Source organism: Lithobates pipiens, unplaced genomic scaffold, assembly GCF_037356315.1.
Source record: "Lithobates pipiens isolate NorthernLeopardFrog02 unplaced genomic scaffold, aLitPip1_a1.2 Scaffold_27, whole genome shotgun sequence".
Lineage (NCBI taxonomy): Eukaryota > Metazoa > Chordata > Amphibia > Anura > Ranidae > Lithobates > Lithobates pipiens.
In genome coordinates, this window is record NW_027507788.1 from 140,235,455 (window position 1) to 140,252,314 (window position 16,860).

Consider the following 16,860-nt stretch of genomic DNA (forward strand, 5'->3'; position numbering starts at 1 on the left):
GAACCCCTGGCTTCCCTCTCCAGCGTCAGAGGGGCGGGGTCAGGTGACGGGTGGCCCCGCCCTCCTAATATAAGAAATGTCAGCGCTGGGATCTCCGCAGTGTCTCCGCACTGGAGACAGAAGACGGATGTATGGATGTCGCTGGATATGATCATCCATCGCTGGACCCCGGAGATCCGTCGCTGGATAGCAAGAGTGGATTAGCACCGCTGGAATCTTTTTTTTATTTTTTTTATTTTTATTTTTAGTTTTTTTTTTAAGTGTGTTTGTCTTATTTAAAAAGGAAGTAAACCCTGATGGTTTTTTTCCCTGCAAAGGTAAAGCATAATGGACTACTATGCATCGCATAGTAGCTCATTATGTGTCACTTACCTGACACAGGAGCCAGCGAAGTCGCTGCTGATCCCTGTAGTCCGCCGCATCCATGTTGCTGGTGGCGTCTCGCAGCTCCGACGAATCACAGCGGCGAAGCCGCGATGACGTCACTCCCGCGCATGCGCACGGGAGTCGCGTCTCGCAGCTCCGCCGCTGCCACTCGGCGAAGCCGCGATGACGTCACTCCCGCGCATGCGCACGGGAGTCGACAAATTAGGCAATCATGGATTTGGATTTTATCATGGATTTGCCGCATTTAGTGCGCCTGCGCGCCGCTGTCTACGGCGCATGCGCCGTAGACAGCGGTGCCCATTTTCGGGCAAATATCTCCTAAACCATATAGGTTTAGGAGATATTGCTTGGACCTACAGGTAAGCCTTAATCTAGGCTTACCTGTAGGTCCAAGTTGTTTGGAAGGGTTTACTTCCTCTTTAACCATTTTTACACTTTCTTTGTGAAATGGTAGGGGTACACCCCCTTACCATTTCAAACAGGGGGGGGCGGGATCTGGGGTCCCCTTGTTAAAGGGGGCTTCCAGATTCTGATAAGCCCCCCACCCGCAGACCCTCACAACCACCGGCCAGGGTTGTGAGGATGAGGCCTTTGTCCTCATCAACATGGGGACAAGGTGCTTTGAGGGGTCACAGACCCCCAAAGCATCCTCCCAATGTTGAGGGTATGTGGCCTGGTACGGTTCAGGAGGGAGGGGGGCCGCTCTCTCGTCCCCCCCTCTTTTCCTGCGGCCTGCCAGGTTGCATGCTCGGATAAAGGGTCTGGTATGGATTTTTAGGGGGACCCCCACGTCAATTTTTTTTTTAATTTGATGCGGGGTTCCCCTTAATATCCATATCAGACCTGAAGGGTCTGGTATGGATATTTAGGGGGACCCCCACGTCAATTTTTTTTTTAATTTGACACGGGGTTCCCCTTAATATCCATGTCAGACCTGAAGGGCCTGGTAATTGAATTTAGGGGAACCCCCACGCTTTTTTTTATTTTTATCAATGAATGAATGAATTGTTGGCTAATACATATTCATTGAGTGTTCTCTGTATTACGGGGAGCCGACAATTTAGCCGCAAGTGATTTTAAAAGACTTTTTTTCCTGCACAAATGACATTTTGTGCAGGGACAGTTCTAAGCACCAGAAACATGCGCCCCTTCACAGGCATACTATAGATACCCCCCAGCTACGAAATTTAAAGGAATATTACACTTTTATTGTTTCACTTTAATCATTATTAAAATCACTGCTCCTGAAAAAACTGCCGTTTTTAAAACTTTTTTTTGCATTGATCCATGTCCCCTGGGGCAGGACCCGGGTCCCCAAAACTTTTTAGGACAGTAACTTGCATATTACCCTTTAAAATGAGCACTTTAGATTGTGAACGTTCGAGTCCCATAGACTTTAATAGGGTTCTAAAGTTCACACGAAGTTTAGGTCTGTTCGCAGGTTCTGGTGCGAACCGAACAGGGGGGTGTTCGGCTCATCCCTACTGGCTGACAAATTCATTTTCACTAATTATATTAGACAGATTACTAGGTTTATTAGTGACAGTAGTGTGGATGTTAAGACATTTGCACAGCTATTTTTTTTTATGAGCCCCCGTACACACGGTCGGACATTCCGACAGAAAATGTCCGATCGGACCGTGTTGTCGGATAATCTGACCGTGTGTGAGCTCCATCGGACTTTTTCCATCGGAATGTGCGACCAACAAAGTTTGAGAGCTGGATATAAAATTTTCCAACAACATGATCCGATCAGACTTTGTCCGATCGTTTGTAGAGAATTCCGATCGGACAAAGTGCCACGCATGCTCAGATCAAATTACAAGACCAAAGCTATTGGTTACTAGCCGCAACGTAGTCCCGTCATAACGATCGAACGTCATCAGGTTCCGAACGATCAGATTTTCAGAGAGCTTTGTCCGTGTGTGTATGCAACACCAGTTTCGGACAAAATCCGTCGGAAAAAATCCGACGGATTTTGTGGTCGCAATGTCCGACCGTGTGTACAAGGGCTTATAAATAGACCTACACATATGAAATATAGGGGATCTGCATGACAGCTAGCATTTTCAGAAAGAAAGACCAACAACTGCAGCCTCCATATTTCTCTCATCAAAGCTTTAACTGAAGAAAAGAGCGCTTAGTCCAGACAAAGTGGTCGCATTTCTTGAAAAACTACAATAAAAAATGTACTGAATAGAAAAGAGATGCCAGAATAGAAATGAGATCTGGAAAACTGTTATGAAGATGAACTCTGTGCCGCCAAAGCAAAGCCGCCTCATTTGGATTTTTCACCAAAAACCTGCTAATTTGACTAGCAGTTTCATTACGCCGTGGAAATAACGCTGACATTGAAAGTTGAAAGTCTCCTTTCTTTTCATTGTGGAAACACACAGCAGTAAAAGGAAACCAAATTATGATCCTCATGACATTCTGTGAGGTTCAAGTCATACATTCTCTACAATGAACAGAAAGGGAGTAGATGATCGGCCTACAGATGTTATCATATATTACATCACAGAGTGCAGAAAAGATGACTCCAATGCCAAAGTATATATACCATTCATATATAAAGTATATATAAGCTTTTATATTTTTATGCAAAAATTTTATTTTAGATTTTTTAGATTTTTTATTATTATATACTGTAAGCTATAAAGGCAAAGAGCTCTTTGTGAAGTGCAGTAGGATCCAGAACTCATATTTCATCTGATTTCACTTGTGAGGATGCAACAAATATCTACACATAAGAATAAAATTTGTTCTGTTTTCCCTAATATATGTGGTTCATAGCGCCACCTAGCTGCCATAATGTACTGTATTTTTGTTTTTCCTGATTAATGAAAAAAAAAAAAAAAACATTATGACCACAAGGTAGTGCAGATGATATATGAACTACATATATTAGAGAAAATATGGCAATTTTCATTATAAATGTGTGATGTTTGTCACATCTGCATAATAAACATAGCTTCCAACTGTCCCTGATTTCTAGGGACTGTCCCTGATTTGGAGCAAAGTCCCTCATTCCACCTCATTGGTCCCGCATTTTGGTCTGATCTATAAAATTGTATATAAAATGCACTCTTTATCTTTCAAAAAGTGTTTCCCAGTGATAAACCTTTCATCCAATTTCTAAATTGCTGAATTTGTACATCTTAAAAGCCAATGTAAAGGAATAGGAGTGGTAAAAAAAAGTTCTTGTGGATAAAAGTTTGTGAACTTATAAAGACAATCACTGAAACAAACATCACCCTCGCCTAGACCCATCTTTTTGTTTATTGAATATTTGCACACAACCTATCAGATGCTACAAACATTCCCTTACCAGACATATGTTGAATGCAGCAAAAATTGTAATACCCAGAGCCTGGAAAACTACATACATCCCATCTATCAAAGATTGGATCTCAGAAATGAACATAGTACATGCTATGGAAGAAACTATGGCGATTGCGTATGACCGTCTGGACCGTCACCATAAAACTTGGAACACTTGGACCCTATTCAAATGGTCCCATGAATACAGGCTGATTCTTGACGCTTGAATCTCTATCATACCTATTTTGTCAGGTTAGATTATATCATACATACAGAGGAGGACTACTACCTTGGGGGAATCTTCTGCCCCCCCCCCTTTTTTTTTTTGCTTTTCCCCCACCCTTTCTCCCCAATCCTCTTTTACTCCTTTCTTATGACCTTCCGACACTTTCTCTTTGACCTTGCTAACTTCATCCCTCTTGCTCTCTCATCTCTTCCCCACTTTCCGGCCAAAGATAATACCTATGCTTTAAAGAGGAAGTAAACCCTGATGAGTTTACTTCCTCTTTCATTCCCTGCAAAAGTAAAGCATAATGGACTACTATGCATCGCATAGTAATCCATTATGTGTCATTATGTGTCACTTACCTGACACACTGACACACTGTCCCCTGTAGTCCGGCGCATCCATCTTCTCGGTGGGTCTCGCTCCGGCGCTGTCATTCGGCAAAGCCGCGATTACGTCACTCCCGCGCATGCGCACGGGAGCTGCCACGCGCGGCATATTCATCGTTGACGGTGCCGCGCTCAGTGCGCCTGCGCGCCACTGTCTACGGCGCATGCGCCGTAGACAGCAGTGCCTGTCTTTCGGCAAATATCTCCTAAACCGTGTAGGTTTAGGAGATATTTCTTGGACCTACAGGTAAGCCTTAATCTAGGCTTACCTGTAGGTCAAAGTGTGTTGTAAGGGTTTACAACCACTTTAATAACAGTTACATCTCGCTGATTATCACTGATTTGTACTCTTTTGATTGAACGGTACCATTGTGTAAACCATGCTTAGATCTGTTTTCATCTCTAAAAATATTTTTTACACTGATGTTTGTTACATTTAACTTTTTCTCAATAAAAACGATATTGTGAAAAAAAAAGTCCCTGTATATTTAATTAACCTTTTTTTGGTTAATTAATTCTCCTTTAAGGGGGTGTGACAGGGGGTGTGTCCTATGCCTACATCCATTTGTTAGTAGATGTCCCTCATTCCCATCTCAAAATGTTGGGAGATATGAATAAATGCTTAATACATAAACCCCAAAGTATATGTCAAGACAAAATACAAAAGCAGTACATCTCTGCAATACATTCACATTTATCCATGTTTTATGGGGAGAGATTCTGCATTTAGTGCTTTTATGTCTACAATGCACAGGTTTACCGAAGTACCGAATTATACAGCCATTGACGTATGAGGTTTTGGCAGTATGCAGCACCTCTGGCCCCCAGATGGGGAATCTGTGTGAACTGTACATAATTGGGCCACAGGTCGCCTCCTCACCACCTGTTTTAACCTTTGAAAGTTCATAACTGTGTGCATTACACATGGCTGCAGGGCATTTGTAGTGTAGGGGGGGGGGACATTTTTCTTTGCCGGCAAAGCATCATAGCCACAGCATGTGTACTATCCCATTTAGTTTGGGGGGGGGGGGGGGGAGCAGTAAAAACATAGCTCCCAACTGTCCCTGATTTCAATGGACTGGTCCCTGATTTGTAAATTTCAAAAGCCAATATAAATGAATAGTAGAGGTAAAAAAGGACTTGTGAGTTTAACTATTATTTTTGTTGGATAATTCTCCTTTAAAGAGGCGTGGCAGGAGGTGTGTCCTATGCCTACATACTAGTGCTAATAGGTGTACCTCATTCCGATCTCAAAAAGTTGGGAACGAGGTAAAACCATGCCTCAGCCAACTATTTGTATCGCCGAGGCTACAAATATAATGAAGGCCTTAGACGCAACATGTTTAATCCAACAAACAATCATATATTATCGATAAAAGTAGTGCCCTTGAGTTGTTAGCTGGAAAAGGTTTACAGAGTATGATCCTTGTCCATCGTGGTCCATCGCCAGAAATTACATCACGGCTCAGTCCATAAACAGAAGTGGAATGGCCCGTTTCTTTTGAGTTGCTTCACAGTCATAGTTCCAGTTTCCTTTCACCATGGGAAACCCCTATAAGCATCAGTCTAAAATGTTAGGTGAACTTTTGTTCATGATTCAGTAGACAGAAAGTCTGGTTGGACAAGTTCCCGAAATCTTTTTTGCACATCCTTTTTGGAAAAAAATGTCTTCTATGAATAAAACAAATGCAATTTCAGCTTAAAAGTGACTTTCTTCTTTACTGAATGCCAGTGAAAGATATGAACATTTCAGAGAGAGGCGTATAGGGCTCTCTGCTTGGACTCCAGTGTGAACTTTCGGGGCCCTGAAGGGCAAGCTTCACAAAATAGGCTGGCGTGTGCAGATAAGGTCACAGACATTGGGCACCACTGATGGGGGAAGTGGGCTAAATGGGCTTTTCCATGTTCAGCAATAGTGCTACATCTCTTCCTCTTGTGGTCTGAAGAATGCCTGATGATGGGTTTCCCCACTCATCAGACCCACTAGGTAAGTGGATGTTTTTATGCAGTAATAGAAAAGGGATAAAGGTGGAAAAAATAGCAATAGAGACCGAAAGAAAATGTATGTGAGAATTTATCCTGGTGATCATTGTCATTGAGACATGAGTGAAGGGAAGCTTCCTGATGACGCTGGTTATGCAAAATGCATTGAGCCTGCGCGTCCGCCATAGTTGGCAAAATTTCCTGTTGGGTCTTGGGTAGCACTTTCAGTTGTTGGAACGCACGTCAGCTTAAACCGTGCGGCCTGCAGCACACAATAGAATGTTTATGTTGGTGCTAACGGCAGCACCCTACAATGGAAGTGCAAAATCATTTTTATATTAATTTATCTCTTAATAAACAATATTACACTATCTTGGAATATTATACATCCTGGTGGCTTTTAATGAGAGAAGGAGATCTGGAGGGCCAGTTGTTGGTGCAATTGCATATAGCAGTATATACAGTATTTCACAAAAGTGGGTACACCACTCACATTTTTGTAAATATTTTATTATATCTTTTCATGTGACAACACTGAAGAAATGACACTTCGCTACAATGTAAAGTAGTGAGTGTACAGCTTGTATAACAGTGTAAATTTGCTGTCCCTTCAAAATAATTCAACACACAGCCATTAATGTCTAAACCGCTGGCAACAAAAGTTGCCCTTGTATGTCAGCCCTTTAAGCAGGGATAGCAGGTGCGCACACACACCCGCTGCACTGCGGGGGAACCGATGTGTGTGGCCGGCAGTCTCGATGACCGCCCGCCACGTGCGATCACTGGCACGAGATCAGAACAGGGACGTGTGTGTGTAAACACACACATCCCTGTTCTGTGAGGAGAGACAGATCGTGTGTTCCTACTAGCTAAGAAAAACGATCTGTCTTCTCCTCTAGGCAGTTCCTTCACCCTACAGTTAGAACACACACTGAGGGAACACAGTTAACCCCTTGATCGCCCCCTAGTGTTAACCAGTGAATTTCACTGGTATAAGCAACCATTATTACTGAATGAAACTAATTAATTGGTGTGTATTGTTGTGATTAGCTGTAATTGGCCACAGCTAATCACATGGTTCAGATGGACTGTGATTGGCCCTGTCTGTACCATGTGATCACTGCGATCAATCACAGCTAGTAACACAATTATACTCAATGGATAGCACAAAAGGAAGCCATCCATTGCTTACAATTGTCATGTGACCTTCTGTGATTGGTTGCAGCACATCGATCAGGTGATTGAGAACCGGGCCTCCCAGTTCCATTCGTAATTATGAAACCCAGACTCAGTGGTGGGACAAGGCCATCTAGAGCCCAGGGCGAACATGCCAAACTGCGTCCCTCCCCCAAACCTATGAACATTATGTGTTAGTAGTGGTGGCTGGTGCTCGATTTTCTGGGGGGGGGGGGCAGACAGCGGACCCCCAGCCAGCCAGCTACCTCCTCCTCCCCAGCCAGCCAGCCAACCACATAACCCACCCCCCAGGCGCTCTCTCGATCGATCACAGCTCCCCCGTTGCTTGATTGATCGGCCGTCGCCTATCGTGGCCAATCGGTCTTAGGACTCCCGGTTAATCGGGACTAAGGACCCGCTTCATTTTTGACCGGGAAGAGAAACAGGAAGACATTAGCTCGGCGCCCCCCAAGCACACCCTTTTTGAAGCCAGTTAGAGCATCTGAATCCATGGAGCCCATTGGAATCCATGAATCCAGTGTCCTGAATGTAGATTAGGGACCAGGCGAATGGATTAGGGGAGCAGGGCCCCTGCACCCCTAATGGACCACTGTGTGTTAGCAAAAATCCCTCTCCCAAAAGAAAAACAAAATTATGCATTAATCTGCATTCTTACTCCCTAAACATAAACTCCCCCTCCCTCCAGAACAAAGCAACCCCCTGCTGAATCCCCTATCCCAGCACAAGTCTTTGCCCCCCATTCCCCCCTCAAATTCTCTCTCCCCCCAAATCACCCCAGAGCACACCTCCCCCCCCAAACAAATCCCTCCCTCCTAGCAAAAATACTCTACTTCTCAATTCTCCCTCCCACCCCACACTCTCCCCTCCCAGCACAAATTTCTCCTCCTAGCACAGATCCCCTCCCAAATCTCCCCTCACAGTGCAAATACCCCCCACTTATCCCTACTGGTACAAATCCCCCCCCACCAAAAAAAATTCCCTTCCTAGGACAAACCCCCTCCCCTCTCTATGATATCACTTCTTCTAGCACAAACACCCCAAATCCCCCCTCCTAAAACAAATCCTCTTCCCCCATCCTTCTCCCATCACAAATCCCCCCCCCCAAAGTTGCCCTCCTACAACAATTCTTCCCCCTGCTGTCCCCCAAATTCCCCCGCCCAACACAACCCCCCCAACTACTTGTGGCGGACTCCCATCTCACATGATACCACAGTGCCCAGGACAGCTGCCCATCTTTGTCAGAGCTCAGTCTCTGTGGGTGGAGCATGTTTTGCAAGTCGCCTTAGCAAAAACACAGCGGAACATATGCAGCCCCATGGATAAAGACCCACTTTCCTCAGTCCACATATATATGATCATTCATCAGGAAGGTGCTAAGACCCTTTGACAATACTAAAATGTTGGATTTCCCTTCACTTTCCCTTCACACAGACTAAAAAAATGAATAGAGGTCTAACGTTTCCACATTCTATTCACTTACTCATTTATTCTATTTACTTGCACCTAAATTATAGTGATGGGCCAATAGAGGTGTAGGATTTTACAGTAAAAGCAGTCCGTTTAGAAAACCAAGGACGTTTCAAGGGACCAACATCTGCAGGGGAAAAGCTTCTAAACCTGGGTCCAAACCGGGCATCACAAGGGTCAAGCCAGGCTGTCTGCTGCAACTATAACTTCAGTCTTCATAAAAACATTATGAGAGCAAAACAGAGCTCAATGAAACTTCCCACATACACAAAGCCTTCCGCGTAGTAGTAAGTCTCTCAGTGAAGAAAAAAAAGAAATCAACCATCGGCTTTTGTTAATAATGAACTATTTTTAGCAGCCCTTAGTTGCTCTTCTATACTTAGTCACCTAAAACAAGCTCTGAGGATGTCACTACACCACACTTGTCTGTACTATGGGGTTTTCCCCTTTAATTCATTTTTCTTTCCATTTGCTGATATGAAAAAAACAAAATCATTTCAAATGTAACCTAACAGAAATCAGTTTCAGACAAAGAACACATTCTTTTTTTTTTTTTTAACAGTGGAGATATTTTTTTTTTTTTAGGTCCGAAAGGAAGCTTAAGACACCACAATTATAAATGGTGTGGATGGACAAATCCCCCCTGCCAGAATAATGTATTTTGGAATCAAAAGACAGAGCACCAAGCAATAATCTCAAAAGTTCATAGTCTTTGATTGTTGCTAGTGGTATACCAACAGGATGAACAGTGGTAGCCAACATGTTTTGGGAGTAAGCCCCTCCCCCCCCCCCCCTTCATCTCATCAGGGCTTGGGCTTAAAAATACAGTTTCTCAAATGGCTGAAAACACTATATTTAATACGATTTAGATGACAAGGCCTCAAATGCTGATAGGGAGATCAGCATTGGAGGGAGTTCTGTGTATGATGGGGGAGGAGGAGAGGGGTTTGGAGACAAGCCTGCAGTGTCCTCTGGGGAGCTGGCTCTCATAGGGCTGTACCTATGTGCTGGAAGCTTGTTTGCTTGGGAGAAGTGTGCACCGCAAGGCTCTGCAAAGGAATGGATGAAGGTGACTCGGGGGGGGGGGGGGGGGATTTAGGACTCTGGCTGGGGTGGACAATGGACTGAGTGGGGCAGGAGAGAGGGACCTGAATGAGCTGGCTGAAGACACAGGTGGGGGATGTGAGACTAAATAAAAGCCGGTGCAGAAGAGCAGGGAGCACTGTTACCTTCCCCATCCTCCAGGCACCCGAGCGCTGGTACTGCTACCCACCCAGATGCTTATGCTGGTGCAGGCCCTACGTACAGGGGGACACATGGGCCCCCTGCAGTATAGGGCCGGGTTGCAATTGCAGCCCCCTGCGACCCCTGTAGCTACTCCCCTAGTGTGAGAGCTAAGGTACTGCTGCCTGACTAGCTGACTACTAGTCTTAGGAAATTGGAGTTATGCTTGGTGATGTCACTACTCTGCTGCTCACTATTCTCCTTGCTGGAGGCTTTGACATGAAGAAGCAAAGCCCTTTCTCCACCAGGACGGTCACCTCCCATATAGAGACAGAACATTGCAGTTCCTCATTATAGCAGGAAAAGCCTGTTGTATCCCAGGCATTTTAGAAGTCAGTCACTGACTCCGTCTATCATTCTCCCCCTATAACTAAAATATCCATTTTGGGAGGACTAGCCTTTTAATAAGTTTGTTTTACATTTTTGTCTTGACCAGACAAGCTTTAAGGAGAGTTTTTCCATACACATTTTTTTTTGTTAATGAAATGTGTTTAGACCTAATATAAGTTGAAAGTGTAAACCCAGTTACTAAAATCACATAACTGTGTAAGGTTGTACAAAATATTTGTTTTACAAAATAGATTTAGGTCTGAAGCTTTTATTAAAACTGAAACCCTGGTGATCCTGCATTAAGGACCTTGTTAAGGCACTTTCTGCTATAGGGTGACAGTGCTTTGTCCCTGTCATGCTGGCTTCTGATGGAGACTACAAGTGGCAATTTCAGCACATATCACACAGGCATGATCCATTGTTATCACCACTGGAAAACCAACACTGAGCAATGCTAGGCAGCCATAACTGGAGTGTGTGTAGACAGGAAGGCTGCAGGAGATCAGCATGGCTGAGATACAACAAAGGATAAAAAAGGTGAAAACAGTATGTCATAAAATAAATGGCAATTGCTTAAGGCATACAATGCTTTAATAAACTGAACATCATTAGATTAAGGTTTACATTTACTTTAAGCTAATATTTTCTAACTAATAAACAAGATAAGCAAAGAATCTTGTATGCAGCAGCCTAGTTTACTAAACATGGGAGCACTCCGAGGAAAGAAATGAAAGAAAGCTTGACAAAAATGCCATATTTGGGAATAAGTAACTAATTTCATCACTCATATCTGGAGTCCAATATCAGTCAACTCACATGACTAACTGTAAATGTTCTCTGATGGAATTCATGACTAGGTCTGACATGAATACATGTCTGGATATGAACACTGTCTGCCGCTATTTGCTTTGATTATAAAATGGCAAATAAGAAAGTAAATATTATTTTATAATATAATAGGAATGATTCTCTAGATCCTTGTTTAAAAAAAGGTCAATATGAACTTTGAAGAAAAACTATTGTTCCAAGGTAATAACGCAGACAGAGGAACTCCTGAGCAGAAAACTCATCAAAAAGGTCCCAGAGAGGTTTAAAGCGGAGTTCCACTCAAAAGTGGAAGCTCCGCTTATTTGCCCCCTCCAGTGCCACATTAGGCACCTTTTAGGGGGAGCGGGTACCTGTTTTTGACAGGTACCTGTCCCCACTTCCGGTAGACCTTGCCGCAAACCTCACTGCAGGAAGGAATCCGAAAGGCTTCACTGCCAGTTTCTCTTACAAGCAATGGCGGTGCCAGCACTCGAGAGCTGATGGATGGATGGCTGCACTTCTCAGATCCTCCTGAAAATCTGATTTATTAAATGTGTGAATCTATAAAAGCTGGTTCCTTTGGAAGAAGTCACAGGAAGTGACGAAACACACCAGGGCGGAGCTTAATCACGTCAAAACTCCACCAGGAAGATGTGATCTTTATTGGGGCACGGTTTGGAATTTATGAACTGTGCATTTGATTTGCAGTGTCATAGTGGTGGTGGGACCCTCTCATTTACACATTGGGCCTTTTTATTTTAAATAACTTCTCTTGGATATTATACACATTTAATTAATAGTTTTTATATATATTATAAGATATTGTTATTATGTCCACTGCATGTAATGCAATTTTGTTTATTATTATGGGATTGATGACCTAATGTAGTCCAGCACTCTATAAATGTTCAAGTTGCAGGTGGGAACACATTTTAGTGCATTGCAGTGAATTAAGGGAATTTTTTGGGGTTGTCTAACCACTTCAGACCCGGAAGGATTTACCCACTTCCTGTCCAGGCCTTTTTTTGCAATACAGCACTGCGTCGATTTAACTGACAATTGCACGGTCATGCGACGTTGTACCCAAACCAAATTGAGGTCCCTTTTTCCCACAAATAGAGCTTTCTTATGGTGGTATTTGATCCCCTCTGCAGTTTTTATTTTTTGCACTATAAACAAAAAAAGTGTGACAATTTTTGAAACAAAATATGTTTTTTTACTTTCTACTATAATACATATCCACAGAAATATATAAAAAAAAATGAATTTGTTCATCAGTTTAGGCAGTTACACATTCTTCTACATATTTTTGGTAAAACAAATCGCAATAGGAGTATATTGATTGGTTTGCCCAAAAGTTATCACGTCAACAAATTATGGGATAGATTTAGGGACTTTTATTTATTTTTAATTGTTTTTACTGCTAATTACAGCGATCTGTGTTTTTTGATTAATGTATAAATGACACTGGCAGTGAAGGGGTTAACACTAGGGGGCGATCAAGGGGTTAACTGTGTTCCCTGTGAGTGTTCTAACTGTAGGGGGGGGTGGGCTGCCTGGAACTCACACCTACGGGGATTTGCGCTATCCAGCCACCTTGCCGCAGTATAACTGCGGCGGGTGGCCGGGAAGTGGTCAAAAGAGTTGTGATATATTGAAGGTTGCGCAGAGATCTTCACTTTCATAAAAGTAGTATAGTCACAGTGTGGGGGTAAGAGACACTGTTGACGCGTTTCACACTTAGTACTTACTCATAAGCACCAATACAGTATGAAACGGGTCAGATGTGTCTCTCACACCCCCACTGTGATGGTACTGCTTTTATGGATTCACACATTTAATAAAGATGAGGAGTTCAGCCACCCTAACGTTGGCACAAGTATCGGTACTCATGCAAATGCACCAATACCTGAAACTGATACTTTCAGGCTCGACTCTTTGAGCTCTCAGTGGGTCTCCCCAGTGTTAAAGAAGTCCGGTAACTGGAGCTATCAAAAAAAAAAAAAAGCAGCCGGCAAAGTTTATTACCAACTTTACTCAGCCCTGAAACACTAAAATAAAAAGAAACATTGTTTCTTTTTTTATATTTCTGTTTCTTCATCTGCAGATCAAATGGATGAACAAATGTTCCTCTATTTAACCCCTTAATAACCCTTAATTTACTCTAATCAGCCTTAATTAACTTCCTATTCTCCTCCATTTAATTATTAATTTCCTGCATTTTTTTTCTTTTGTTCACATCTATTTTATAAATGATAAACAATTTTTTTTTGTTTGCTTTGTTAGTGAATATTTTTTACACATATAATAATAATAATAATATCAAATATTTACACATTTCACATTGAAAAAGTGCTAATCAAAAAAATAAAAATAAATAAATATTTATTTAATTTGTAAATAATGCTTTGTACCATTGTTGACAGTTGAAGTTAAAACAAAACAGTTGCGGTAGGTAGTTGTAATTGGTATCGGCGAGTACTAAAAAAAAAGTATCGGTATTTGTACATATCAGTATCAAAAAAAGTGATCTCTATGAAACTTGCCTATATATTATCAAGGAACTTGGAATTAGGATCCATTCATACTGCCATGCGTGCACTGAGCACACGTAAACGCACATTTATTGGCATGCTGTTTTGCTGTGCATTTTAACATGTGTTGTGCTGCAATACTATTTTTATTACAGTGAGTTTTGTTATAAAAAACAAAAAACAGACAATTTTTAACTTGCGTTTAAGCGCTTTGCGGTGCACTTACATGCATTGTGTGGCACAATATATTTTTACTTGTTTTTTGCTGTGCATTTTAACATATGTTGCACTGCAATACTTTTTTTTTTTTATCTCAGTAAGTTTTGTTCTAATAAAAAAAAAGAAAAACTGACAATTTTTAACTGGCCTTTAAGCGCTTTGCAGTGCACTTACATGCATTGTTTGGCACAATACATTTTAACTTTTTTTATTAGTGTGAACTGCTTTGATTTAAATGCATTGCTTTTACAATGTATATACGCTGGCGTGCACTGATCAACGCATGTCAGTGCATCTGGTATGAATGGACCCTAAAACGCACAAACTTTCAAAAAAATTGGAGATAAAATGACAATCAGAAGGCTGAGATGATAATAGGTGTCTCACCTGCACCACAGTAGTCACAGCAGAGGTCCCTCCCGTTGTCATAGAATGCATATTGGTTATTCCGGCATCCTTCAGTGACAGCGAGTACAAGAGAATGAAATGCTACAACTGGAAGCCACAGACGGTTCATGTTCACTGCTGGGGACTGACTGCTGCTTGCTTCCTCTTCTACAAGTACAAGAAAAGGAAATATATAAATAACCGATCATAGGGGGTGGGGAAATTCTGGGACAAAACACGCAACATTTTTACTCCAATGGTCAAAGCAAAGTTTGCAATTTCACCATGCATTGATTACCACTGTTTAGATGTTTGGAACCACTTTGTGTATAAACACTAAAAAAAAACACCTAATTTCTGAAGATCTAGATGACTTTGTTTTTCTAGAATTCTTAAAAAAAAAAAAAAAATAATTCAAAGCTGACCCCAGGGCACAAAAACCTTAATTTAAATATATAAACAAGGAGAAAAAAAGAAATGATTTGGGACTTTATAGGGGCCGTTCAAATCCCCTCCTCCATCCCCGTTTAGTATTTAAAAAGGAAGGAGCAGCAGGCGGGACTTTGTATGAGGCACACGGGAGCAGAAGCATACAATTTGATAAAAAAACATATTTTAATAAGTGCAGGTAGTCATATATTTACATATTAATACACATAGCCATATATTAGTATTTTCTATTTCATCAGATTATACATTCCAACAAGGACTTTGTAGTAAACACATGAAGAGCCAAATATTAAATAATCACAAATTATGTGTAGATACATGACACATTGAAGCGTCATTTAGGAGAAAAAATAAAGAAACAAAGGTCGAGAAAGAATGTTCATGCTTTGTTGAAGACTGTATACACAAAACAGCAGTTGAAATCTCTACGCATTTCGTGACCTTATAGCCACTAATCAGGAGCAACACCATAATGGTAACCTATGGGTAGAGTAAACAACCATATTTAAATCAACTCAGAAAAAGTGGACAATTGCACAAACATGGAGGAACCCCCAAACATGTACATTCGACCCACAAACTTACATATATATCTGCGCAGCGGCGGTAACAGATACCGAAAGTTGGGCGAGCCCAAAATTGCCATGGTCTGGGGCTGAGGGAGCCTGCCCGGACGACACCCAGAACGCACAGACAACACCCCCGGCAGGTAGAAGTGTAGGATATGGCACAAATAAAGTGATGAATGGTGAGGTGGCCCTACAGAAGGGACCTATAAAAAATAAACAAATAGTATGGTATGTATTAAAAATATGTTTATTTTATTATTTAAAAAAAATGTATGTCTTATTGTCATTTTGATGTGTATTACATGTGAAATCACATATCACTGGAATTATTACACTTGAAGTTAATATGTATGGCAAATATCTATAGGAGGGGTTTCCACCATCCCCGCTAAGTTTCATTTTTTATTTAATTTTTTCTATTTGATGTGTATTATATGTGATGTTATATATCATAGAGACCAGTATTGTGGCAATATTGATGTTTATTGAGATTTCCATACATTAGACTTCCACCATTATGGTTAAGTTATTGATTAGTAAGTTAGTGCTACACTTTTTTTTTGAGGTGTGGAAACACGTAACAGTGCTTAGCGGAAGGCCTTTTACTGACACCTTTTCATTTTACCTCCAGTACTTTATTTTAAATAGTAGTGTGGTGATGACCTATTATACTAATGACAGATTTCAGTTGTGCTCCACCAGGACAGCCCCCCATTGACAATATGCCTATCTGCTGAGTTCATCTCCCCACCCCTGCACTCAGTGCCCTACTGGGCACTGATTGGAAGCACTGATAGCCAACACTAATTGGCAGCACTGATTGGCACTACTCGTGGACACTGATAGGTGGCACTGATTGACAGCACTGGTGGCCACTGATAGGCGATACTGTTTGCATAGCTCCCAACTGTCCCTGATTTTCGAGGGACTGTCCCTGATTTGGAGCAATGTCCCTCTTTCCTCCTCATTTGTCCCTCATTGTGGTCTGATCTATATAGTTGTATATAAAATGCACTTTTTATCTTTCAAAAAGTGTTTCCCAGTGCTAAACCTTTTATCCAATTTCTAAATTGCCGCATTTGTACGTTTTAAAAGTCAATATAAAGAAATAGTAGTGGTAAAAAAAAAAGCACTTGTGGATTTAATTGACCTTTTTTTTGGTAATTCTCCTTTAAGGGGCGTGTCTTAAGCCTGCATACATTTGCTAGTAGGAGTCCCTTATTCCCATCTCAAAATGTTGGGACGTATTCTGATGGGCAGCACTGATTGGCAGCACTGATAGGCACTGCTTGGTGGCACTGATTGGCACT

At 41.8% G+C, this 16,860-nt stretch overlaps 1 protein-coding gene across 1 annotated transcript in view; it reads right to left on the minus strand.

Moving 5' to 3' along the window:
• Positions 1 to 14,675, minus strand: part of LOC143934179 (tumor necrosis factor receptor superfamily member 4-like) — a 36,312-nt gene extending 21,637 nt beyond the window's left edge. The window contains exon 1 of the mRNA XM_077457571.1: positions 14,532 to 14,675. Within this exon, the coding sequence (XP_077313697.1) occupies positions 14,532 to 14,661 (130 nt within the window). The 5' untranslated portion in view covers positions 14,662 to 14,675. The remainder of the gene's footprint in view (positions 1 to 14,531) is intronic.
• Positions 14,676 to 16,860: the final 2,185 nt, after the last annotated feature.